The sequence below is a fragment of the Hippocampus comes genome, unplaced genomic scaffold (assembly GCF_001891065.2).
Source record: "Hippocampus comes isolate QL1 unplaced genomic scaffold, H_comes_QL1_v1.1 scaffold526, whole genome shotgun sequence".
In the NCBI taxonomy this organism is placed as follows: Eukaryota; Metazoa; Chordata; class Actinopteri; order Syngnathiformes; family Syngnathidae; genus Hippocampus; species Hippocampus comes.
Genome location: NW_017806233.1, coordinates 63,318 through 87,322, shown reverse-complemented (window position 1 = coordinate 87,322; position 24,005 = coordinate 63,318). Strand labels below are relative to the sequence as shown.

The 24,005-nt window shown below is 45.3% G+C and overlaps 1 protein-coding gene across 3 annotated transcripts in view; it reads left to right on the top strand.

Annotated features, from left to right (window-relative positions):
- LOC109507220 (1-phosphatidylinositol 4,5-bisphosphate phosphodiesterase beta-1-like) overlaps nt 1-24,005 on the top strand; it is a 49,838-nt gene that overhangs the window by 23,258 nt on the left and 2,575 nt on the right. The window contains exons 4-31 of one of the 3 annotated variants that reach the window (XM_019856480.1): nt 1,246-1,386; nt 1,785-1,864; nt 2,936-2,989; nt 3,376-3,451; nt 7,448-7,548; nt 8,476-8,642; nt 10,682-10,828; nt 11,182-11,339; nt 11,413-11,495; nt 11,806-11,890; nt 14,485-14,665; nt 15,122-15,208; nt 15,828-15,898; nt 16,001-16,097; nt 16,169-16,253; nt 16,446-16,570; nt 16,632-16,786; nt 16,933-17,197; nt 17,376-17,480; nt 17,581-17,696; nt 18,206-18,341; nt 18,720-18,773; nt 18,835-19,054; nt 19,148-19,316; nt 20,804-20,880; nt 20,958-21,047; nt 21,135-21,192; nt 21,446-21,532. In XM_019856480.1, the coding sequence (XP_019712039.1) occupies nt 1,246-1,386; nt 1,785-1,864; nt 2,936-2,989; nt 3,376-3,451; nt 7,448-7,548; nt 8,476-8,642; nt 10,682-10,828; nt 11,182-11,339; nt 11,413-11,495; nt 11,806-11,890; nt 14,485-14,665; nt 15,122-15,208; nt 15,828-15,898; nt 16,001-16,097; nt 16,169-16,253; nt 16,446-16,570; nt 16,632-16,786; nt 16,933-17,197; nt 17,376-17,480; nt 17,581-17,696; nt 18,206-18,341; nt 18,720-18,773; nt 18,835-19,054; nt 19,148-19,316; nt 20,804-20,880; nt 20,958-21,047; nt 21,135-21,192; nt 21,446-21,532 (3,270 nt within the window). Of the gene's footprint in view, nt 1-1,245; nt 1,387-1,784; nt 1,865-2,935; nt 2,990-3,375; nt 3,452-7,447; nt 7,549-8,124; nt 8,364-8,475; nt 8,643-10,681; nt 10,829-11,181; nt 11,340-11,412; nt 11,496-11,805; nt 11,891-14,484; nt 14,666-15,121; nt 15,209-15,827; nt 15,899-16,000; nt 16,098-16,168; nt 16,254-16,445; nt 16,571-16,631; nt 16,787-16,932; nt 17,198-17,375; nt 17,481-17,580; nt 17,697-18,205; nt 18,342-18,719; nt 18,774-18,834; nt 19,055-19,147; nt 19,317-20,803; nt 20,881-20,957; nt 21,048-21,134; nt 21,193-21,445; nt 21,533-24,005 lie in introns of those variants that run through there. The other 2 variants (XR_002166431.1, XM_019856481.1) reach the window with 2 other exon arrangements.

Below are 24,005 nucleotides of genomic sequence, written 5' to 3'. Positions count from 1 at the left end.
CGTCGCAAGGGACCGCTAATGGCTTCTTCCTAGCGGCAGTGCGTTTTAGCAAATTGAAAGTGCCCCCACTCTTTTTTTTATGGGTTGGTTGATGGTTAGAGTGACTGATGCATCCCCGGCCATAATCAGCCGATTGTTTCTTGGATGGCCAAAAGGGAAAAGTGAGGTGGACGGGTTCTGGAAATGGGGAGATTCCATTTTGGCCGTCCTGGCCTGATGGAAGAGTGAGGCAGCACATAAAGCTCTTTGTTTGATTTGTTCAGTTATCGCAACTCGTTTGCTTGCCCCGCTAAGCTTTCACAAGACCTTTTGTTGTTGTTAATTAAGCGGCTGTTTTGTATGCTGGTCCAACAAGCGAGAGGGAGTCTTATTCCTCCTCTTTCCCGCCTCAGAGGTATTTTGTATTTCTCTAATGGGCTGTGTTCCATGCAGATGAGCTGTTTAAATGTATATTTGTTTTACTGCCTCCTCCTCCTCCTCCTCCTCCTCAGACAATTACATTCCCCGATGCGCATCCCGGAGTCAATGCATTGTTTTTCGGGGGTTTTCACATCACATTGAACGGCGCTGAAATTGCTGTTTGTGAGATCGAGCAAAGCTCAATTAAATGTATCGATTGCTTTTGGGGATTTTGTTGTACTCGCAAGTAAGTAATAGATCTTCACGGAACTTTTCGTTTCAATGGGATAAACATACAAGTGGTTCTGTTGTCAAAGGATGATGATGCCTTCCTAACCTAATTTGCGTCAAGGGCTCAAGTCCTGTAATGCTTGTTGCATTCATTTTGCTGTTTTTCCCTTTATGACTGATTGTTTAAAATGTATTTCATCTCATAATTTGCTCATGAATTAATAAAACTCTATTTGATTTGTCTGAAAAATCCATTGAAAGTACCAATCAGATACAACTTGGCGTGGTGTTCCTCAGGGAAGTGTTTGAGATCCATTTGTTTATATGATATGCACAGTACTTTTGGCCACATGGTGGCGATACATTGATGATATTACATATTCGCAAAACACCCATGCCCCCCCCCCACCCCAAGCATTTAACATATCAGCTTTTAAATGGCACAACAATCAAGCGCTTACACTCTTGCTTCTCACCTCTTGATGTTTTTAAAGGGCAACACCAAAAACGGTGATGTGACATTGCAGCGCTGCTCTTTTCATGGTCCTTTTTGTCTTTTTTTTTTTTTTTTGTCTCCGTCATTTTTGACCCAGCTGTGTCTTCTGTGTGTTGAAGGAGGCAAAACTGCGCGAGCTGCTGGATACCAGCACGCTGGCGGGTAAGATGGAGAACAAGATGCTGACGGTGGTGAGTGGCACCGACATGGTCAACATCACGTACCTGAACTTCATGGCCTTCCAGGAGGAGACAGCCAAGGTAGAGTATAGCACACATGCAAATAGTTGAAGAAACAATACCCAAATTCATTGCTCCCAGGTTCCCCCTTTAATTCTGAATTTTCATTAATTTTATTGCACCCCAGAGCTTAAAGAAATGTTAGCATTCATGCTAATGCTAAACAAGACCAATGTTGTCCTGGCTGGTACACTTATATGATACTGTAATCCAAGGCAGGTCGCCATGGCAACAACTACCACCATTCTCCAGTGTACCATCTCAATGTAATGGCATTTGAAGGTCCAATTGTTTCATATTGTTGCTTTAATCCACTGCATTTGACAATTCTCGCAAACTGTCTTTTGCATAACTTGTGTATAACTTTATTCTTATTATTGTTATTTTGGAGGCTTATGTATGTGTTTCATTTCCCATAGGAATGGGCGGAGGAGCTTTTCGCTCTTGCTTCCAATCTGCTGGTGCAAAATATGTCCAGAGAGGCCTGCCTGGAAAAAGCGTAGGCCATCTCCACACACACACACACACACACACACACACACACACACACCACCAAACCCAACCCCAGTTGACTCGTGTTTTGTGTGTAGAGTAACCCAGCCAATGACTTTTATAGCACGTCTTCGACAGCCGTCAGCGCCGCGTCACCTCCGAGCGCGATTCGATTCCTCTCGGCTAGACTGGCCTGAAATATGAATCCGCCAACAACGCGCGGCTATTTGTTGTTTATCTGTGATCAGCTCTCAACCACGAATGCCTCCCTCTCCCTCTCTCCTGACAGCAGGCAAATTGACTTATGAGACAATAAAAGCAGCCATCGACCGACCGACCGCGCGCTGGGCAGACTTCTGTCGGCTTGTGTCATCGAGTGCAGTGCGAATGTGTAAAAGTGGGGCATGCTAACTATTTGCATGTTTTACGCATGCTCACACGTACGTCGTACACAGTGTACGTACGTCGTACACTGTGTCAAAAATATAAACATCAGAGTAATTTCAGAGTTCACTTCGGTGCCACAGAGGGACCACGCGTTGCAAGCATACCACCAATCGCTTCAGCAGACGTGCAAGCAAAATGTCATCGCAAACGACTTCTTCTCGTATTCCCTCAATGTTGTAATCTTTATATTAAAGAACTACGTTTGCTAATTAGTCCGCAGCACAAAGATGGTGGCAAAACCTGGAAGGGGGAGGGTGCACCCTATGTAATATTATTAGTGATTACTTCAGCTACATATTTTTTATGCAAAGGTGTAAAATTAAGTGTTTGGTTATACATTGTCATTTCTCACTACTCTGTATTCAATATAAAATATGAAAAAGGGTCTAAAACAGTGGCATTATTAGAGTGTGAGTGCCGTAAGAAGTGGACTCTGTAGTGGATATTAATTATTAGCCAGCAGCCACTTAAGGGCCCGGCTCTTGTTGCTTCTATTTATAGCACCGTCTCGGATTAGCCTGCATGGGCTAAACCGTCGTGTAACTGCCAGTGTTTATATACATCAGGCATATGACAGAACGTGTTGAATAGAAGCCTGATTGAAATGATTTGTTGTTGTTGTTGTGTGCAGTTACACGCGACTCAAGCTGCAATTGAACCCTGAAGGTCGAATCCCCGTCAAGAAGTAAGACGTCTCTTCATCCTCATTCTCCTTCATCCTTCTCCCATGCAGGGTTTATGGTCGTGCTTACAGGGAATATATATGGCTGGCGTTAAAAGTGTGCAGGGAGCCAGGGTTTATACACTTCTTAGTGGAACGAGCCAATTAATTCAAACCTTTAATTAAACGTTTGTTTATAAATGCTACACTGCATGTGGGATGGAATGGGGAGTCTGTCTCAGCTGCTCGCATACAAAGGGCCAAAGAGACAAGAAGTTGACACAAATTACAAAAAGAGAAAAGTCTTTCAGAGTGGCACTAATGTTTTTCATGAGATGCTTCCCACATGCTTTCTGTCTTGGTAAGCAATTGTCAAATTCTCGGCTGATGTTTTTGTGTCATCCTTGCAGCATCTTCAGGGTGTTCTCGTCGGACCGCAAGCGGGTGGAGACGGCGTTGGAAAATTGCAACCTTCCCTCGGGCAGAGTGAGACACCCGAAACATTCCTCATTTCTCCCTTCTTTGTTTGTCCTCATCTCTCCTCCTTCTTGATTTTCACGCGTCCGTCAGGGCCGTCGTCTGAGTCATCCTCGCTTGTCATGACACAAGCGCACCCGAGGGAGCCGCACTGATGCAACTGCTTTATTTTTACCCTCCTCACGTGTCACCTCACCCCCTCAAGTGTACAGCAGTCCTCCAGCTAGTAGTGTCTCCGTCCCATCAACAGCATTGATTTCCAATTATGGATTTGTACTTAGTGAGCATTTAGCAAAGTGTTTTCGTGAGTCATGACCATAATTTTTTTTTTTTTTTTTTGGTTGTTGTTTTTGATGTCATTGGTTTTTAAAAGTGTCATCATTGGAGGATTCAATGTGGAGTGCTGAGCAAATACTTTGCTAAGGCTGCCATGAAACCATCGCATCATTGTTTTGGGTTAAACCAGAACAAAAAAAATAATAATAATCACCTAGAACAGAAATGTCCTTAAAGCAAATACACAAAATGTGGCAAAACTAGCTTTTCATTAGCGAGGACGACGTTAACAACACCCCACCCCCATCAACTGAAAGCGACAGTTTGGATGTTTGCAAAGTGTCGGCAACTGCTTACATGGTGGCGCAGACGTGTCGTAAAGTGAACCCTAATGAATGGCCTCTTAATACAAACACCGTGAACACCAAGGAATACAGACTCGCTCGCTCTGATGCTCACACGTGTGTGTGTGTGTATGTGTGTGTATAGAAATATGTAGAGCGAGCAGTAGCTAATTAGCACAAGGAGCCGCAGGAACAAACGTGTTGCCTTGTGAAAGTCTATCGGGATTTTGCTGCTGTTCCTGTGGGCTCGTAATTACAGCTAAATGGTACGCCTGTTAATCCTTAAAACACACACACACACATACACACGCACACACACACACACACACACACACACACACACACACACACACACACACACACACACACACACACACACACACCACCAAACCCAACCCCAGTTGACTCGTGTTTTGTGTGTAGAGTAACCCAGCCAATGACTTTTATAGCACGTCTTCGACAGCCGTCAGCGCCGCGTCACCTCCGAGCGCGATTCGATTCCTCTCGGCTAGACTGGCCTGAAATATGAATCCGCCAACAACGCGCGGCTATTTGTTGTTTATCTGTGATCAGCTCTCAACCACGAATGCCTCCCTCTCCCTCTCTCCTGACAGCAGGCAAATTGACTTATGAGACAATAAAAGCAGCCATCGACCGACCGACCGCGCGCTGGGCAGACTTCTGTCGGCTTGTGTCATCGAGTGCAGTGCGAATGTGTAAAAGTGGGGCATGCTAACTATTTGCATGTTTTACGCATGCTCACACGTACGTCGTACACAGTGTACGTACGTCGTACACTGTGTCAAAAATATAAACATCAGAGTAATTTCAGAGTTCACTTCGGTGCCACAGAGGGACCACGCGTTGCAAGCATACCACCAATCGCTTCAGCAGACGTGCAAGCAAAATGTCATCGCAAACGACTTCTTCTCGTATTCCCTCAATGTTGTAATCTTTATATTAAAGAACTACGTTTGCTAATTAGTCCGCAGCACAAAGATGGTGGCAAAACCTGGAAGGGGGAGGGTGCACCCTATGTAATATTATTAGTGATTACTTCAGCTACATATTTTTTATGCAAAGGTGTAAAATTAAGTGTTTGGTTATACATTGTCATTTCTCACTACTCTGTATTCAATATAAAATATGAAAAAGGGTCTAAAACAGTGGCATTATTAGAGTGTGAGTGCCGTAAGAAGTGGACTCTGTAGTGGATATTAATTATTAGCCAGCAGCCACTTAAGGGCCCGGCTCTTGTTGCTTCTATTTATAGCACCGTCTCGGATTAGCCTGCATGGGCTAAACCGTCGTGTAACTGCCAGTGTTTATATACATCAGGCATATGACAGAACGTGTTGAATAGAAGCCTGATTGAAATGATTTGTTGTTGTTGTTGTGTGCAGTTACACGCGACTCAAGCTGCAATTGAACCCTGAAGGTCGAATCCCCGTCAAGAAGTAAGACGTCTCTTCATCCTCATTCTCCTTCATCCTTCTCCCATGCAGGGTTTATGGTCGTGCTTACAGGGAATATATATGGCTGGCGTTAAAAGTGTGCAGGGAGCCAGGGTTTATACACTTCTTAGTGGAACGAGCCAATTAATTCAAACCTTTAATTAAACGTTTGTTTATAAATGCTACACTGCATGTGGGATGGAATGGGGAGTCTGTCTCAGCTGCTCGCATACAAAGGGCCAAAGAGACAAGAAGTTGACACAAATTACAAAAAGAGAAAAGTCTTTCAGAGTGGCACTAATGTTTTTCATGAGATGCTTCCCACATGCTTTCTGTCTTGGTAAGCAATTGTCAAATTCTCGGCTGATGTTTTTGTGTCATCCTTGCAGCATCTTCAGGGTGTTCTCGTCGGACCGCAAGCGGGTGGAGACGGCGTTGGAAAATTGCAACCTTCCCTCGGGCAGAGTGAGACACCCGAAACATTCCTCATTTCTCCCTTCTTTGTTTGTCCTCATCTCTCCTCCTTCTTGATTTTCACGCGTCCGTCAGGGCCGTCGTCTGAGTCATCCTCGCTTGTCATGACACAAGCGCACCCGAGGGAGCCGCACTGATGCAACTGCTTTATTTTTACCCTCCTCACGTGTCACCTCACCCCCTCAAGTGTACAGCAGTCCTCCAGCTAGTAGTGTCTCCGTCCCATCAACAGCATTGATTTCCAATTATGGATTTGTACTTAGTGAGCATTTAGCAAAGTGTTTTCGTGAGTCATGACCATAATTTTTTTTTTTTTTTTTTGGTTGTTGTTTTTGATGTCATTGGTTTTTAAAAGTGTCATCATTGGAGGATTCAATGTGGAGTGCTGAGCAAATACTTTGCTAAGGCTGCCATGAAACCATCGCATCATTGTTTTGGGTTAAACCAGAACAAAAAAAATAATAATAATCACCTAGAACAGAAATGTCCTTAAAGCAAATACACAAAATGTGGCAAAACTAGCTTTTCATTAGCGAGGACGACGTTAACAACACCCCACCCCCATCAACTGAAAGCGACAGTTTGGATGTTTGCAAAGTGTCGGCAACTGCTTACATGGTGGCGCAGACGTGTCGTAAAGTGAACCCTAATGAATGGCCTCTTAATACAAACACCGTGAACACCAAGGAATACAGACTCGCTCGCTCTGATGCTCACACGTGTGTGTGTGTGTATGTGTGTGTATAGAAATATGTAGAGCGAGCAGTAGCTAATTAGCACAAGGAGCCGCAGGAACAAACGTGTTGCCTTGTGAAAGTCTATCGGGATTTTGCTGCTGTTCCTGTGGGCTCGTAATTACAGCTAAATGGTACGCCTGTTAATCCTTAAAACACACACACACACATACACACGCACACACACACACACACACACACACACACACACGCACACACACACACACACACACACACACACACACACACACACACACACACACACACACGCACACACAATGGCCTGTGTGTCAGTGTGATGATAACCGTAGAACAGAAGATGGATCGTACAGGCCATTGGGATACATCTTCAAAACAATTAATGGACTCTGGACTAAATGATTGGGACTCGTTTCGGGATCAATTGATGGACAAAAGTATTGGGATACACTTCTTGATTAACTCATTCACGATATTGAGGGCACAGTTCCCTATTTTGACAGCAGAAGCTGAAATTTGCTTCCTGGTCTTTATCTTCTACTCAAAAGCTGTGCCGATCTCGAAACCAACGTACAACTACTTTCCGCCTACCTATTTAAATATGTACTCAGCGATTACATACTTGAGCGGCCGTGAATGGCTGGATTCCAGTTTCTTTTTCCTGCCCGAGGAGGTTTACAAGTTCTATTTTGTTTCGATGATGCAACAGTTTGCTTATTTTAACCCCCCCTCCAAAACTTGCAGAACGACTCCATACCCCAAGAAGATTTTACGCTGGAGGTGTACAATCTGTTCCTCAGCAACATCTGCGCCCGGCCCGAGTTGGACCACATCTTTTCAGATGTGTAAGATATTCAATTCTCTCTCTCTTTTATTTCTTCCTTTATTTATTTCTTGCTTTATTATTTTTTTTAAACAAGCAGTTTGTGGGGTAGCCATCGCCTTGGTAACCTTAAAAAAAGGAGGGAATGTAAAACATTGGCAGATTGTGTGGGATAAAGGGCAAGTCTATTTGGAGACTCAAAAGGCGAGTGATTCATTGTCCCGCTTCTCTTTTCGTGACGATCGCTGAAGAGATCGCACACAGAGGCTTTCGGGCCATGTACTTTACTGGAGATTGCATCATTCAAAGGGAAATTTAGCACCCTGTTAATTTTGAAGAACCTTTATATCCTTTCCCCCCCACCTAATTTTTATGGGACGGCTGTTCTTTGGGACATGGCAAGAACCTTAGTTGCTTTTGAATGATGCCAAACTCGAGGCTGTGGTTGTTCCGAGAGAGAAAGAAATTCACGGCATTCGACTGAGGGCAGTCAAGGATGCTGAACAGTTTTACTTCTCTGCCAGGAACGTACCGTTAGAGGTGAAGCATAAATGAATACATTTATTTAAAATTAAGATTTTTTTTTTCTAATCACGTCTACGATTTGATCGTCAAAATTGCCGAATTTGCATATGTCCTTTTCAAATGCACACAAGAGCGAGACAGGAAGTGTTTCTGTTTCTCTTAACATCGCCGGTGTAATGTTTTCCGACACTTCCAATGTGCATTCTAAATTTCCATAATCAGGCTAATGCAATCCATATTTATGGGCTCCATTTTGTGAGTTTTGCTGATCACTTAAAAGTGCAGATTAAAAAAAAAAAAAAAAAGCCCCAGGTGAGCCAAACATTGGTATCAGGTAAACACGGGTAATTGTCTGATTGTCAGATTAGAAAGTTTTCTTCAATTCCCCCAATTACGTCTTCCCCTTCTTGTCCTTGCGGTTCAGGGGTGCAAAGAGTCGCCCGTACCTTAGCGTGGAGCAGATGACGGAGTTCATCAACAGCAAGCAGCGAGACCCCCGACTCAATGAGATCCTGTACCCGCCTCTCAAGCCCGAGCAGGTCCAACAGCTGCTGGATAAATACGAACCCAACGCTGCGCTCGCGCAGAATGGTGAGTAGGGATTCACCTCAGAGCGTGGATGGTCCATTTGCTTAGTATTGGGACAAAATCTCTTGGTCAATTGCATGATCAAAAGTAATCAATCATCATTGGGGAATGTTTGGAGCAATGTTTACAAGATTAGGACCGCATGCTCCGTTGAAAGGAGCGCGAGTAAACTCAAGCTGGTGTATGATGAAGCGCACGCGAGCCCGGCCCGCTTTTTTTCGCCATCAGAAGTGACGAGTGAGCGAATAATTCATGAATGAGCGGCGAGATGGCCACGCCGCAGTGAATCATGAAGTTCTCTCAAGTCGTCGCCGGTGTCAGCCTGCGCACGAGCAACCGCACTCAACCGCCATCAAGGTCAAGGCTTTACATAATCCGCAGAAATCTATTCATCAATAGACTGCTGCCAAGCACTGAGACATCATCTCTCTCGTTGGTGTCGGCATCGGAGTTTGTATTTTTAGGACGCCTGCTGTCAAGAATGACTTCTTTTTTTTTTTTTTTTTTTTTTTTTCATAGTGACATGACGGAATAATATGAATCATTTATTGCAGTTCTTAACCGCGAGGAATGAATATTTAATCCTGGAAATTTACCATTCAGACCAATTTGCACAATCTCTGGAACAGAGATATATATGCATGGGTAGACAGATGGAAACATAGAAAGATAGACGGTGATAGTATCGATCCTCTCATGACAAGCCTAACCAATTTTTTGTCCCGGGTGTCAGAGCTTATTTGATGTTTGTTATTTTTTTTAAATCTCTTTGATATATTTGGTATCTTATGTCAGTGAGGCTTGCCCAATAAATTGCTCTCATCACCCCTAAAGCATGTTATTTCAACTGTAATCTCTGGTGTGTGTTTACTCCTGCTCCTTGGAAGCTCGCCCTTCCCACTCACAAAGATGACATATTTTGCCCCGCGCAAAGTAGTTCTCCCGCCGGAAGAGAAGTGCAGCCATCTGCTTGGCAGAGGGATCCGCGCACTCGTCCGCACGCCCCATTTTCACTGCCCTCAAGGACACTCCCGGTTGTATTTTTGCCTTGACATGTACTGCACTTTTAATGATAATAATGCCTATGTAAATCTGCAATAAACTTATAAATACGAACATGAATTATTATTTTATTTACAAATGATCTGGCCTATTTTTGCATTTTAAAAACCAAACGTGGCCCCTCAAGCCCAAAGGTTTGCCTGCCACTGCATCAGACTGTCCACGTGGACCCAATATTGTGTCCAGTGAGGCGCACATGCATTGCTTTCCCTATCCGGGATCAGATGTCTGCTTTATCCACACCTCTTCCTCCATTAGTAGCGTCGAGTTCATACATTTTCGCAGCCCTTGACATGTCTTGGATGTTAACATTGTTAAAGGATGGGGAAAAAAGACACCACTCGTCTTTATTTTCACTGGGAGGAAGCCTTTATGTCACTAAATAAGGGATCATTAAATTCTGTTGAGTTTGAAAATTCAGCGCTTGAAGCCCCTTCTCTGAACAACTTCAAATTTGGTCGGCAAGTCCATCATGAGTAGACCCGCAAAAAGATTTCAAGAACCCGTGCCATGAAACCCATTCATCACTTCATGCAGCTGAAATCGGATTATTTTTAACTGGTAAAAATGCCTCCTTTGGGGTGAGCACCTCCAGATGTTGACGACGTTAACACCGTTTCTCCTTGTTTTGTCTCCTGGGAACGCCGAGGTAGTGGTTGGAGAGTCGGAGGGGTTAGAACCTCCTGGTGGCCAGGGGAGCCCCCCGCCACGATGCCCGAAAGCTGCGATTTCACAGACGACAGCCCATCGTTAATTAGAGAAGTGACTCTGCAGAGGGCGGCGCCGCATTAATTAGCGTAAAGTGGCCGGGGGGGACCTGCTGCACCCGCCAAGCGCACGCATCACTTTGCATATTTAGCATCACATCAGAATGTGTGCGCGCATGCTCGGCAGAACGCATGAGAAAATCCTGAAAATTGTCTTCTGGCCGTCTCCCGTGAGAATGTTGATCTCCAGTTGATGGTGTGTTGGTTGTGCAGGTCAGATCTCGGTGGAGGGCTTCGCCAGGTACCTGAACGGCGAGGAGAACAGCATCATCCCCCCAGAGAAGCTGGACCAGAGTGAAGACATGACCTTTCCCCTCTCACACTATTTCATCAACTCCTCTCACAACACCTACCTCACAGGTACCCGCCCACGCACACACATAAACATACACACATACGCACCCTCATTGTTATTCATGAACTTTTCTGCTGTGCCTTGTAACTGCAAGAAAAAGACAAACCATTTTCTTCTCCTCCCTTCAATGGATGTTAAGACTTCTCCTTTTAGTGATTCAATTTCATTGTCGGCCGCTCTCTTTTGAAGTGGATCAGACCGTGGCTCCTCTGATTGGGAATTTCCTGAATTTCCTTAATGGGCGGAATAATGTGGAAATAAGAAAGTTGTTGAATCTCGCACGATATGACTGTGACGACAAGATGGCGGCTGAAATGCGATCAGGTCTATGTTGATGTTTTGTATTTCGCTCGTGTAGCGGGGCAGCTGGCAGGCAGCTCTTCGGTGGAGATGTACAAGCAGGTCCTTCTGTCCGGCTGCCGCTGCATCGAGCTGGACTGCTGGAAGGGGCGTACCACTGAAGAAGAACCTGTCATCACCCACGGCTTCACCATGACCTCCGAGGTCTCCTTTAAGGTAGCGGCCAGGAAAACAACGCTGATACCTCAACAAGACCTGTAAGCTAATCGATAGGTGTCGGTGTGTTTAGGAGGTGATCGAGGCCATTGCAGAATGCGCCTTTAAGACCTCACCTTTCCCTGTCATCTTGTCTTTCGAGAATCACGTGGACTCGTAAGTGAAGTGTGGCAAGCAACACGTGTCACATGTAATAAATAATTGGATCTTAACGTACTGATACTGATTCGGGATCATCTGAATGCTAAGCTACACACAACAGTTGTATGTAATAAACTAACCCAATAGAGCAGTTATTAGCTATTGCTATTATAGTCATCAGTTATTTCCTGAGATCTTGTCTTTCGAGAATCACGTGGACTCGTAAGTGTGGCAAGCAACACGTGTCACATGTAATAATTGGATCTTGTGTTCCTCGAAGGTCTCCTTCCTTCAACAATCAGTAACAACATTTCTCATTTTTCAGACCCAAGCAGCAGGCCAAGATGGCCGAATACTGCCGCTCGATATTTGGCGACGCTTTGCTGACAGAGCCTCTAGAAAAGTATCCTGTGAGTCTGACACACACACAGACACACACACACACGCACACACATACAGTCAGTTTGTGGTCTCACATAATGGCCTGGTATTGACAGTTTGTGTTGGGCGTCTGTCACACTTCAAAATGGCTTCCCGCAGATGCGATACATTCATGCGCGACTTTCTGTTTACACGCCTTTGAATCTTTCATGTTCTTTCTTGGCCAATATCACACAAGGGGCTCACCGTCTCGCCAGCCGCGTGCGATTAAATGGTCAGACGACAAAGTGCGGCCGGCATAATCTCTGCGCTGCTTTTTCTTGGCGGACCCTTATCAGGCTCACTTCTGTTGCCATGGCTACAGGGCCCAAGCTTGCTTTATCCCTCTGTAGCCAAACTCTCCCATAACACGTCCCCACACTCCAATCCAAACGTGACATATTGTGGACTTGAGACGATGATTAAATACCTATAACAACGGAGTATAGCTACCCAGGCAGTCAAAGTTAGCGCCTCATTATAACTGCTTACCCGACTTATATTTGACCTAGTAGCAGCGTAATGTAGATAATGTGACGTTCCAGAGACTGGCAAAGTTAGCATGCCGACACAGCATGTCTGCATGAATAAATGTAAATAGCTATTGTACAACATAATGGAACATTAATAGAGTAAAGTTAGCACATGAAGTTGTATGCCTCCCCGCAGTCCATTGTAAACGCCGCCACAGTTTCCATTCCGATGCAAAGTGAACGAAGTGAGGTTTGTGAGGCTTGCGCTTTGCGCCATTATTCCTCTCTCTAGCCAATCGGAATAACAAAAGCATCTTCTAATGTCAGCTAAACGTGCCTTTTTCTTGGCGTCCCCTTATCAAGATCTCCTTCTGTTGCCTAGGCGACCAGGTCAACGCTCGCTGTGGCCTATTGTCACCCATATCGCCCTCTTTTCTCCAAACACGTCATTGTGTGCACCGACGCAGGGTCATCGCGTGACGATTTTTGTTTCAGGTGTATACAACGCTCCCTGTTTCCATCTGCTCCAGCGGGGGGGACGTCTTTTCAGAAGCAGAAGCATTATCTCCCCTCAGCAGAGGGGCTCAGTCAGCCCTGACACTGGGGATAAAGCGGGGGAATGTAGCAGGGGGGATAGCGCGTGTGCTCGCAGAACGTGATGTCACGGAGTCCAATTTTGACCAGTGGCTGTATAACTGTGGGGAGAAGGTGATGGCAATGACGAGCGACCCTCCCCCCCGCCCCCATCCCCACGTCCCTCCCCCACTTGCGTGCACAACTTAGCCAATATGATATCCGCTCTGGATTTCCTGGATAATGGTTGCTGGGGAGGCGGGTGGCGGCAGATAGACTAATGTGGCCCGATTGGTTCCAGCTGAGCCTGGCGGTGACAATAAAGATGATTGCTGGTCCTACCATCAAATTCACTCCAGGGAAATGTCATTGAGTCGGCTTCCAGGGTTTTTGAAAACTACCTCTTTGGCAACGAAATGAGAAATTGGATTCACCAAATTTCCAGAGTGTATTCGCTTCAACACGTTTTGGGTGGAAAGCAAACTGATTGAGGCTGGCAAAATGAGCGCATCAATTCTTCCGCATCCTCAAATGTCATCACAAATATTGCCGTATTGTCAACCATCAACGCGGGTTGCCTTTCAGTGAATGGAGTGAGGTTCCCCAAATTGTCCCCAAGTTGGCTCATTAATAGATTTGATCAGATATCTTAAATTTTCCAATGCTGTTAACAAATAGCCTCTGTATCACAGCCTATTCAAATATAAAACTCAACATAGTGCTGTGAAATGGTATTTGCTGGACTTTATTTTGTTCGAAATGGCTCATGTCGTATTTGTAAGTCAAGGCGTTTCGCTCTGATCGTCTCTGCTGCCTTTCCACTTGTTTCTCCCGCCCCGGACAATTAGTGCTAATGTCAATCTGTTGTTCTCTCTTAACGGCGTCCTTTGACGTCATTCCTTTTTCTCCGGCCCGATCTGCTACTTGAATTTATCACCGCGTGCGACGCAAACACAAAGATATAAAAAGTGACAGGAAAAGTCAGTCTCCCTTTTCTCTCGTAATAAACACTTACAAGGACACTTGCAAAGAATCTGTTGATGTCTCAAAGTCGGACACCAACAGATTCTTTCATTATTTGCCTTGTTTTAGAATTTAGATGGTGGGCTGGCATCCGATATCTCTTCTTGACGCCTCACACTTTCATTGCGAGAGAAAAAGCACTTGAGGCATGTGGGGCGGCCAAGTTAAATTGAACTTCCCCAAGTAATTTGAGGTCAAAATCAATGTACTCGAAGCCCAGAATGCCAATCGGGAAGGCATCAAATCTCATATGCAAAGGTGGAGTGAAGACCAGGAAAAATGAACACCTTCATGCTTGTTGTGTTGTTGTTTTGAACTCACTTTCAAGAAAGATTGATGGTTGTGTTGGTTTAAAAAAGGTTTACAGCTCATGTGTCGTGACTCACATCAATATTTCTAAACACTGTCATCGTGCCAAAACGGTTTCCTTCCGCAAGCACTTATCGACAGCAAATTTGATTTACCTTCAAAGTTTTTAAAATGCCTGGTAATTGAGCAGCCGCCCTCTCATCTAGTTGGAATCTGGTGCGCCTCTACCAAGCCCAATGGAACTGATGGGCAAAATCCTGGTCAAGAACAAAAAGAAGCACCTCAAGGCGTCGTTGGATGGCAGCGCCAAGAAGAAGCTGTCGGAACAGGTGTCGAACACCTACAGCGACTCGTCCAGCGTCTGCGAGCCTTCTTCGCCCGGAGCCGGTAGCACATACGCATGCATGCATATGAGCACACTGACGCTGTTATAACGTGCTGCGGTCAGTGGAGGAATGCCGCTCTCGTTGTTTATCATTCATCACTTTCATTGCCCTCTCCATCAGCTGAATGGATTTCATATACTCCCTGTCGGACACGGACACCGCCTGCCCACCTGGGTGCCTTAAATACATAACACACATGCATATGTTGGAGCGGTGTCTCTCCAGCTTAATAAAAATGCATACGGACAAATTGGGACAGTGTCCTGATAACAGAGAGGTGTATTATTACTGGAGTAAAGTTATTCATTGGTCAGTAATAGAACTACTGCTGTGAGTTGTTTTTGCACGCGGCACACTGTCGCACTGTTTAGCTATGCATTAGATAAACCCAAAATCTCATTGTGAGCTATTTCTCAGGACATTGGAAAAGCGTTTTTTTTTTTTTTTTTCGACATAGGGTCCACAAAGGAGGATGTGACAGAGACATCCCAGCCAGTAGAGGGCGCTGAGCTCTGCCTGAGGCCACAGGGAAGGAAATCCATCGGTGAGTTATGGTGGATTATTTGAAGTGTAAGGGGGCGGGGGGTTTGTTGTTTTTTTTTTTGGGGGGGGGTTGCAATGTTGTGGTTTCAAAATGAAGAGTAGAAGAGCGATTTAGTCTATGTAAGCTTTTGTTAAATTGTTAATTATTATCATTTTATGTTTGAACATTATAGTATTGTCTTTGATATTAAAGTTACCTAAATTATATTGTCTTTAATAATTTCTGAAACGTGTTTATGTTGAGAGCGTCTGATTGGCTGAAGGAAACCGGAAGTGTTTTAGTACCCGGAAAAAGGAGTTGTGTTCTCGAACGTGCTGTGGTGCAGACGTCTTTCTTTTCCCTTTCAATTAAACTGCATTCAAAGGATTCCATCTCTCCTTTTGCCGTTCGTAAAGTAGAGCTATCCAGTAAAAACAACGAACCCCTCAACTTGGTCTGTAGTGGACTTTTTTTTTTAACTATCGGAATTATTTGGCACTCATGCAGTACTGCATTCTGCGCTTGCATTTTACTGTGCATGACTGGGCCTGCGTTTCCACCTTTTTTTAACTGTGCATTATTTTTATTTTATTATTGTATTATATAGTATGAAATGATGTGATTTTGGCCCTCATTCAAGGGGAGGTGGAGGCTGAAAGTGAGGACGAGGACGAAGACGACGATGACTGCAAAAAGGGATCCATGGACGAGGTGGGTACCGTGCCGACGCTGCCCCCTGGTGCACCTTTTCGGATAACGCGCATGCAATTACCGAGAGCATGTCAGCATTTTGACCATGTGCATTATTGTCAGGGCACGGCAGGCAGCGAGGCATTCGCCACGGAAGAAATGTCCAACTTAGTCATCTACATCCAGCCTGTCAAGTTTAACAGCTTTGAGGCATCCAAAAGTATGGTCACATCTAGGATGATTGTTTTTTTTTCTGGACTTTGTGCATCTTCATTTGTTGTGTGCCTTCAGAGACCAGTCGCAGCTACCAGATGTCGTCCTTTGTGGAGACCAAAGCTTTGGAGCAGCTCACCAAATCTCCCGTCGAGTTTGTTGAGTATCCTTCCTTATTTAACTTTTGCAGATTCTTCCTTGCATAAAGGGATGAAAGAGCTAAAACTGATGTCACACAATTTGCCTAATTGAACTCGGCTTGAGGTGTCAAAATAGGGTTCCAAGGTATCAGGATAGCTGAGTCCATTCGTATTTTGTGAGCCGTGTTATCCTTAGCCTTGCTTGCTTTGTGAAGATACAACAAATTGCAGCTCAGCAGGATTTACCCAAAAGGCACCCGAGTGGACTCCTCCAATTACAACCCTCAACTCTTCTGGAATGCCGGCTGCCAGCTGGTGGCGCTCAACTTCCAGACCATCGGTAAGAAATTTACAACCTGTTGCGTTATTGATTCTGATTCTGTTCCTGCCCCTGCGTGCAGATCTCTCCATGCAGCTCAACCTGGGCATGTACGAGTACAATGGCAAGTCAGGCTTCCGGCTCAAACCGGAGTTCATGAGGCGGCCCGACAAGCACTTTGATCCGTTTACCGAGAGCACCGTGGATGGGATCGTCGCCAACACGCTCTCTGTCAAGGTGAACCAATAGAACCACCATATGCAGTGGTACCTGGATCCGGGCTGAACGATTTACTCAAGATACAATTATATAGGAAATTAGCGACATATTTAGCGGGGCATCAATGCTTTGCCTTTATGGCTTTCTCGCCTCCCCCGTTCTAGATCATCTCGGGCCAGTTCCTGTCGGACAAGAAGGTGGGCACCTACGTGGAGATCGACATGTTCGGCCTTCCCGTGGACACCAAGCGCAAAGCCTTCAAAACCAAAACATCACAGGGCAATGCCGTCAATCCCGTGTGGGATGAGGAGCCCATCGTCTTCAAGAAGGTGGTCCTGCCCACACTGGCCTCGCTCAGGATTGCCGTCTTTGAGGAAGGCGGCAAATTCATAGGGCACCGCATCATACCCGTCTCGGCCATACGGCCAGGTCGGTAAAAGTTGGGATGAAAAGGGCGAGGGTGTCGAATTGGCTTGAAAGGCCTTTTAGAGGGTTTCAGGTGGGGTTAGGATTTCAAATGAAGATGTCAAGCCTGATTAGTGTTTCAAGTCAGGGTTTCGGTTCCGCATTGTGGTTTCAAAGCTCCATGTGGATCTTCTTCCTGCAGGTTATCATTACATCAACTTGAGGAACGAGAAGAACCAAACTCTGACACTTCCTGCTCTCTTCGTGTATGTGGAAGTCAAAGATTATGTTCCCGACACGTTTGCCGGTGAGCGCTCACTCGGACACGTTTTGTCAAACCCGGCCCCATCATCATCATCATCATCATCATCATCATCCTCCTCACCATGTCCGTCCTCCATGCTCAGATGTCATTGAAGCCCTGTCCAACCCCATCCGCTACGTCAACCTAATGGAGCAGAGAGCCAATCAGCTGGCTGCTCTTACCTTGGAGGAGGGCGGGGACGATGAGGCTGATAAGGAGGTAAGCCACTTTTCAAAATAAAAGCGCTGATACTTTATATTGCACTACCTGTACTTGCTGATTGGTTGAAAGTAGCACAACTTTTCAAAATAAAAACACATATATTTCTCTACATGCCGATTGGGTGCATCTAGTGTTCATACAACCTTTCAAAATAAAACTAGATTGATTTTTGACAATTCATACAAGTTTTTGTGCATTACTCCCGTGCGAACTGAAATTGAGGTTCATTCCTCTGGGGGGCGCCCTTTAGCTGATGTGACTTGTAGTGTGGCCATGGCAACCGTCTCCAAGTGAGCTGAGATGAATGCCAGGCCACGGGAGGACACGGAAGTGAACAGATAAGAGCACTTCGTATTGGAGATGGATGAGTATGTGCAGGCTCTCGGTTACAGGCGTTACAATGACAGAGTGTTCCGGAACATGCAGGAAAGTTTTATTGGTGACCGGGATGATGACATTCGACTTTTTTGTGAAGGTGGCGGTGTCACATCTCTTTTGACGGACAGGTGGAGGCGGGCAGCGACCCCCCCTCGGAATCCAAGACAGACCCCAGGGCCGCGGTGCCTGCAGAGAACGGACTGAGCCACACCTCAATTGCCCCCAAGCCGCCATCGCTGGTTGGACATCAGTCTCAATCTGCAGGTCGGTAACGCCATTGGACACTTTATTAGGTACACCTGTGCATTCTAATACCATCCATTGCCTATGAGGGTATTAAGCATAGGTTATGGTTTTAAATCTTTTTTTTTTTTTTTTTATGTGTATTTATTTTTAGATGGGCAGTATAAATAGTTTATGGTCCATGATTTCATCACATGTTTCCTGAACCACCTCCAGCTGGGTGACATCAATTTCTGGCTCTGTCAAAGTACATGCAGCGCGTTTATGGAGAATTGGGACACTTTGGGTTTTTTTTTTTTTTTTTTTTTGTGAATACATAAATATAGGGTTAAGAGGGGTAACGAAACATTGGGGTTCGTATTGGGATGGGAAAGTCAAATGTCTCATCGTTCTTTTTAGGTTCTTTGAAGCCACCTGTGAAGACTGAAGACATCATCCAGAGTGTCCTCACGGGTAAGAACCTCTTTTTTGTTTTTTTAATACTTAACCTCCTCACCATCATTGTGCGTTTTAGAAGTGGAAGCTCTGACGCTGGAGGAGCTGAAGCAGCTCAAGGGCTTTGTACGGGAACAGCGGAAGCAGTACAAGGAGATGAAGGAGCTGGTACGCAAACACCACCGCAAGACAGCCGAGCTCATCAAGGAACACACGGCCCGCGTGGGCGAGCTGCAGAGTCAGCAGCAGCGAAGGCGCAATGCCCTGCACAAGAGCCACAAACGAGATGGTAAGAAAAGGTAGGTAGCCCTCTTCCTCTTGAACTCCTCGCGGAACTAATGCAACTCTGGCTTGCGCAACATCTCCAGAACCAATTTGTTGTCTGTGTGCAGCCGGTCGGAACAGTCGCTGTCCACGCTGGACCGGGAGCTGTGCGATTTGGACCAGGAGTGTGGCCAGCGTCTTTCCGACCTGAAGGAGCAGCAACAGCAGCAGCTCCTCACGCTGCGCCAGGAGCAGTACTACAGCGAGAAGTATCAGAAGAGAGAGCATATCAAGCAGGTGAAGCATTTACAAATGCACTTTCTGTATGGTTGGTTTGATGTACCAGATGGAAGTCTCTGGCTTCGTTCTCATTACATTGTGTCAGAGATTTTCTCGGACAAGGTTAAAGAAACGACTCGGCACACAGGAAAATTGTCTTCAATATCGACGGAAGCGGATCTCTGAGAGCGAACGACGGTTTAGTTGCTCCGTGATCACGCTCAGAGCCCCCCCTCCTCGAGTTCGAACCTTTATTGTGACATATGCAAAATACAAGAATAACACTGCCCCCGATATTTGCATACCGCACCCCTGGTCTGGCCCCTCGGTGGTGATTGGTTACCTGGGTGTGCGCTTTGAACCAGCGGCACTTTGGCGCCTTTCGGTCTGGTCTACACTGTATCAACATATCGCAGACTTTGCGGACGACAAATGTCGCCTGGGCGCGACGGGTGTCCTCAAATCGTCTTTTGTTGTTCAACCGCTGTTCCCAAATTACTCGTTCCCCCTTTGTGACCGGATCTGGCCCTCTCTCCTCTGATCGCCCACCCGCCTTGATGTGTTAATTGTGGTGTGGGCTGCAACAGCCCTCCGCCCAAATGGCCGGCACCTTCTGAACAGGAATTTGGGGGTGCGAATTACACACCCAGACGCTTCAACGTGCACAGATCAAATGAAACTTTAAACATGATACAATTTCGCCCATAGATTCCTCTAACACATTGTGTGCTGAATGCTCTTCGTCCATATTAAAAACACACAAGGGGAATTAATTAATTCTGCAGTGCGTGTCTGTTGTGGAAAAATTAATTTCCTCTGCTCAGCTTCACCTGCACTCGCTGCCAAGTCAGTTCTTATCAAGTCAGATTGCAACACGTCTAATATGAGGCCTCTGTGAACAATAGTGAAGGCGTGTCTATCATCAAGAGACCCGCAAAAAGCAATGCCTGAAAAGTGACAGGAAGTGTCTGGCCTTTTTGCGTCATCTCGACTATTTCCTTCAACAAACGTCTGTCATGGTTCTGTGACCAACAGGTGGCACTGTAGGGCTTCGCCTGCAGCTGCACACCTGTTGGTCGTTGTGTCACGAGAACTGTCATCTTTGTTTGTGACCAACAGGTGGCACTGTAGGGCTCCCCCTGCAGCTACACAGTTGTCAGTCATTGTGTCATTAGTTGTTGGACTCCCGGCACGATCACTCTGTGTGTCGGGTCATTGTCTCTGTCATGGTCATTGTTTCTGTTACTGTTAGTTTTTTGCTTCAGCCATGGTTTTTGTTTGTTACTTTGGATTCTTTTTGTTGTCACGACTTTGTTTGTTTACAGTATTTTGTTAATACAATTTGTCAACTTCACATGGACAACGTGAAATCACCATGAATGTAGACTTGTTGTCATGATTGTGTTGCGCTGAAAATACCGGCAATTTTTTCTGGCGAAAAATGTTCCTGCAGCTTTAATTCTTATTGCACCACATGATCATTTTCTCTATCTGATTGCATGCAGCTGGTGGAGAAACTGAACGCCCTGGCCGAGGAGTGTCACGGTGCGCAGGTGAAAAAGCTGAGAGACATCTGTGAAAAGTGAGCGCATCATGCAGCATTCATCATATTGCAAACCACAGGAAATATCTCATCCGCGCCCGGCTCTTTCCTTGCAGGGAGAAGAAGGACCTTAAGAAAAAAATGGACAAAAAGAGACAAGAGAAGATCAGCGAAGCCAAGTCGAAAGACAAGAACGTCACGGAGGAGTGAGTGTTGTAGTGTACTGATGTGACCACGAGGTGTCGGTGTTGACAAAGAAATGACTGATTTGGTGCTGCCATTGTTCCCTGCAGAGAGAAGCTGGAGATAAACAGGTCGTTTGTCAATGAGGTGGTGCAGTACATAAAACGGGTAAGAGTATAGACCGCAATGCGTGTGCGTGTGCGCGTGTGTGTGTGTGTGTGTGTGTGAGAGTCACACACACACACACACACACACACACACACCCATAGAGAGCGAGAGAGACTTGGAATATCATTCTTCATAAGTGCATGTTGTATTATTGGTAATCTCACTAAAATTAGACAGCATTTATGAACAAATTTTGTGTGTGTGTGTGTGTGTGTGTGTGTGTGTGTGTGTGTGTGTGTGTGTGTGTGTGTAGCTGGAGGATGCGCAAAGTAAACGACAGGAGCGACTGCAGGAGAAACACAAGGACATACGACAGCAAATTTTGGATGAAAGGCCAAAGGTAAAGAAAAACATTTTACCCTCTGCTGAGAGTGCGGCGTGATGGGTGTTGCACAGTGCAATTTCCGGAAGAGGTAGCGTGAATGGTGACATCACCACAATGACGCCCACGGCAAACACGCACAGAAACATATTATACCTCCAAAGTAGAAATAATTCGTTTCAAGGTCAATTTTAATCCCATCAAATGTTTTTTAACCTTCATAACTAGCATACAAGTGTTGACGTAAATGCATTGAAACACAAATCTTTAACTTCAGCACTATTGCTGTAAAATTATGACTTTTATTGTAATTTTTAGTTTTTGTAATGCTAGTGTAGGCTTTACCCCAGCAACTTTTTCCCCCAACATTGACTTTTATTAAATACAATACAATAAAATACAACTTTATTCATGTTTTCACACACACACACACACACACACACGCACACAACTTTCCTCTGCATAGACCTCAGTTTTAATTAACCCAAATTGTACGTGATTGTGCAATGTTGTTTTTGGTTGGGATTGTGTGTTGAGATGTCTTATCATCAATGTGTTTGCTTGAGTCTTTGTCTCTTCCCTCACAAGGCAAGCTTTGAAATAACACGCGGACACATATGCCGTCGTCACGGCAACTCTGCCCCCCCCCCCCATCACCAGTAACCCCTCCTCCATCCTTCATGACACTCTGCAATTTGCTAATTCGGAAGTGAATCCATCTGTGTTGAGGAGGGAGAAAGTCCCAGAAGTGTGTGTGTGCGTGCGTGCGGGTGCATAGTTGGATGTGCGCATGTCAAAAACAGGTTGGAGCGAGTCAAGATGGTGGCCGCTGTAGACTTTGATCTGCAGCATCTTTGGTTGCCGACTTCATGTCATTATGCGTGTGTGCACGCATTGCAGGGAATTTCCAAAGTTGGTCACCCGCTATGTTGTGCGCCTTTAAAGTCGTTTCACGTGAGCCTGAAGTTCAGTGAGCTTCAAAGTATTTGCTAGATTTTTCTTGAGACCAATTCAAGCACCCCCCTGCGAACAGAGTTAAAGGATAAAGCGGGTCAGATGATGGATGGATAGTTTCCTTTTGCACAAATAATGGTTTCTACTTTGATTATATATTTTTCTTTAATAATCTTAAATTTTTTTTTGTATTTTAAACATCTGCAGCAACATCAAACAGAGCATTTCCAGTATAACCCCATTTATAAGTAATGAGTTGAGCGACTGTCCTATCTTAAGCTTCCCTTTGGAACTCCTCCTTTTATGGTGGGAATGACTGCTCTTTTTTCTACATTCCTGCTGTTGCAGAGAGAATTTAGAGAAAGGGAAAGTGAAGTCAGGGAAGGACACACACACACACACACACACACACACACTTTGTGAAAAGTGTCTCCCTCTGTTTCAGTAAGCATTTGTCTCTTTCGCTCGGGCGCCACTGTTGACTTTCATCGTAGGAGCCAGATAACGTTGAGCATATCAATGAAGCAAAAGGTGTTTGTTTATCCGCGATACCTTTACACACACACACACACACACACACACACACACACACAATGAACAAGACAGTTCTCCTTTGATGATGACCCTCTCATCTTATCTTCTCTAAGTAAGCTTGTACTTTTCGAGCCTAATTGGGACGTGTTTGGAGAAAGGAAGGTTTTCTTGTCCAGCCTCTGTGTTTTGTGTATTTGTGGACTCGTCAGTCAGTCACAGGACGCACTAAAAGTCTCAAAGGCCCATCTCCAAAATTGAAATCAGCTATTCTGGTTTGAAGCAACCATTTTGTGACTTCCAGTTCGTTTGTCAAATTCCTTCATGGCGGCGTCTCCAAATGTGCCCCATTCAGGTATTCTAGACAGATGAGTGATGCTAAATTACCAAGCTTCTCCCTTTCCCTCGACAGCTCCTCGAAAGGAGGACAGCCGCTGAAGAAGGTCATGCTGCTTGTTGTATTTTAGGAAACGTGCGCCCGGGGTGTGTGGCGCGCACACATTTGTTGACTAATGTTGAAAGACGAAAGAGGGGGAGGCACATTGGGAACTTGGTGGATGTCCAATGTGAATGTCGGTCAGAGTGCAGACGCAACTTTACTTTCTGACCTTGTTTCATACATGAAGGCATTTAAAGAGGAAAGTCATACTCTGGTCCCACTGTAAAACTAAAGCATGGTTAGTTTCTAGTTTTATCACAGATACTGTGATAGCACTTGTGACACACACACACACACACACACACACACACACACACACACACACACACACACACACCTCTCTTTCGTGCTCAGACCCTCCGACTTCCTTAACATATTGCCAGGGTGTCATCAGAGGGGCAAAAGATGACAGTTTTAATCAGGGGCTGCTGGCGCCACGCGCCAGGCAAGGCTGCACGTGTGCACACACGCAGTCACACACGCCTGGATAGTCCCACCCCCTAAGTAGGTCATGCGCAGTACAGAGCACGACGTTTTTTTTTTTTTTTTTTTTTTGCCATCTGCTTG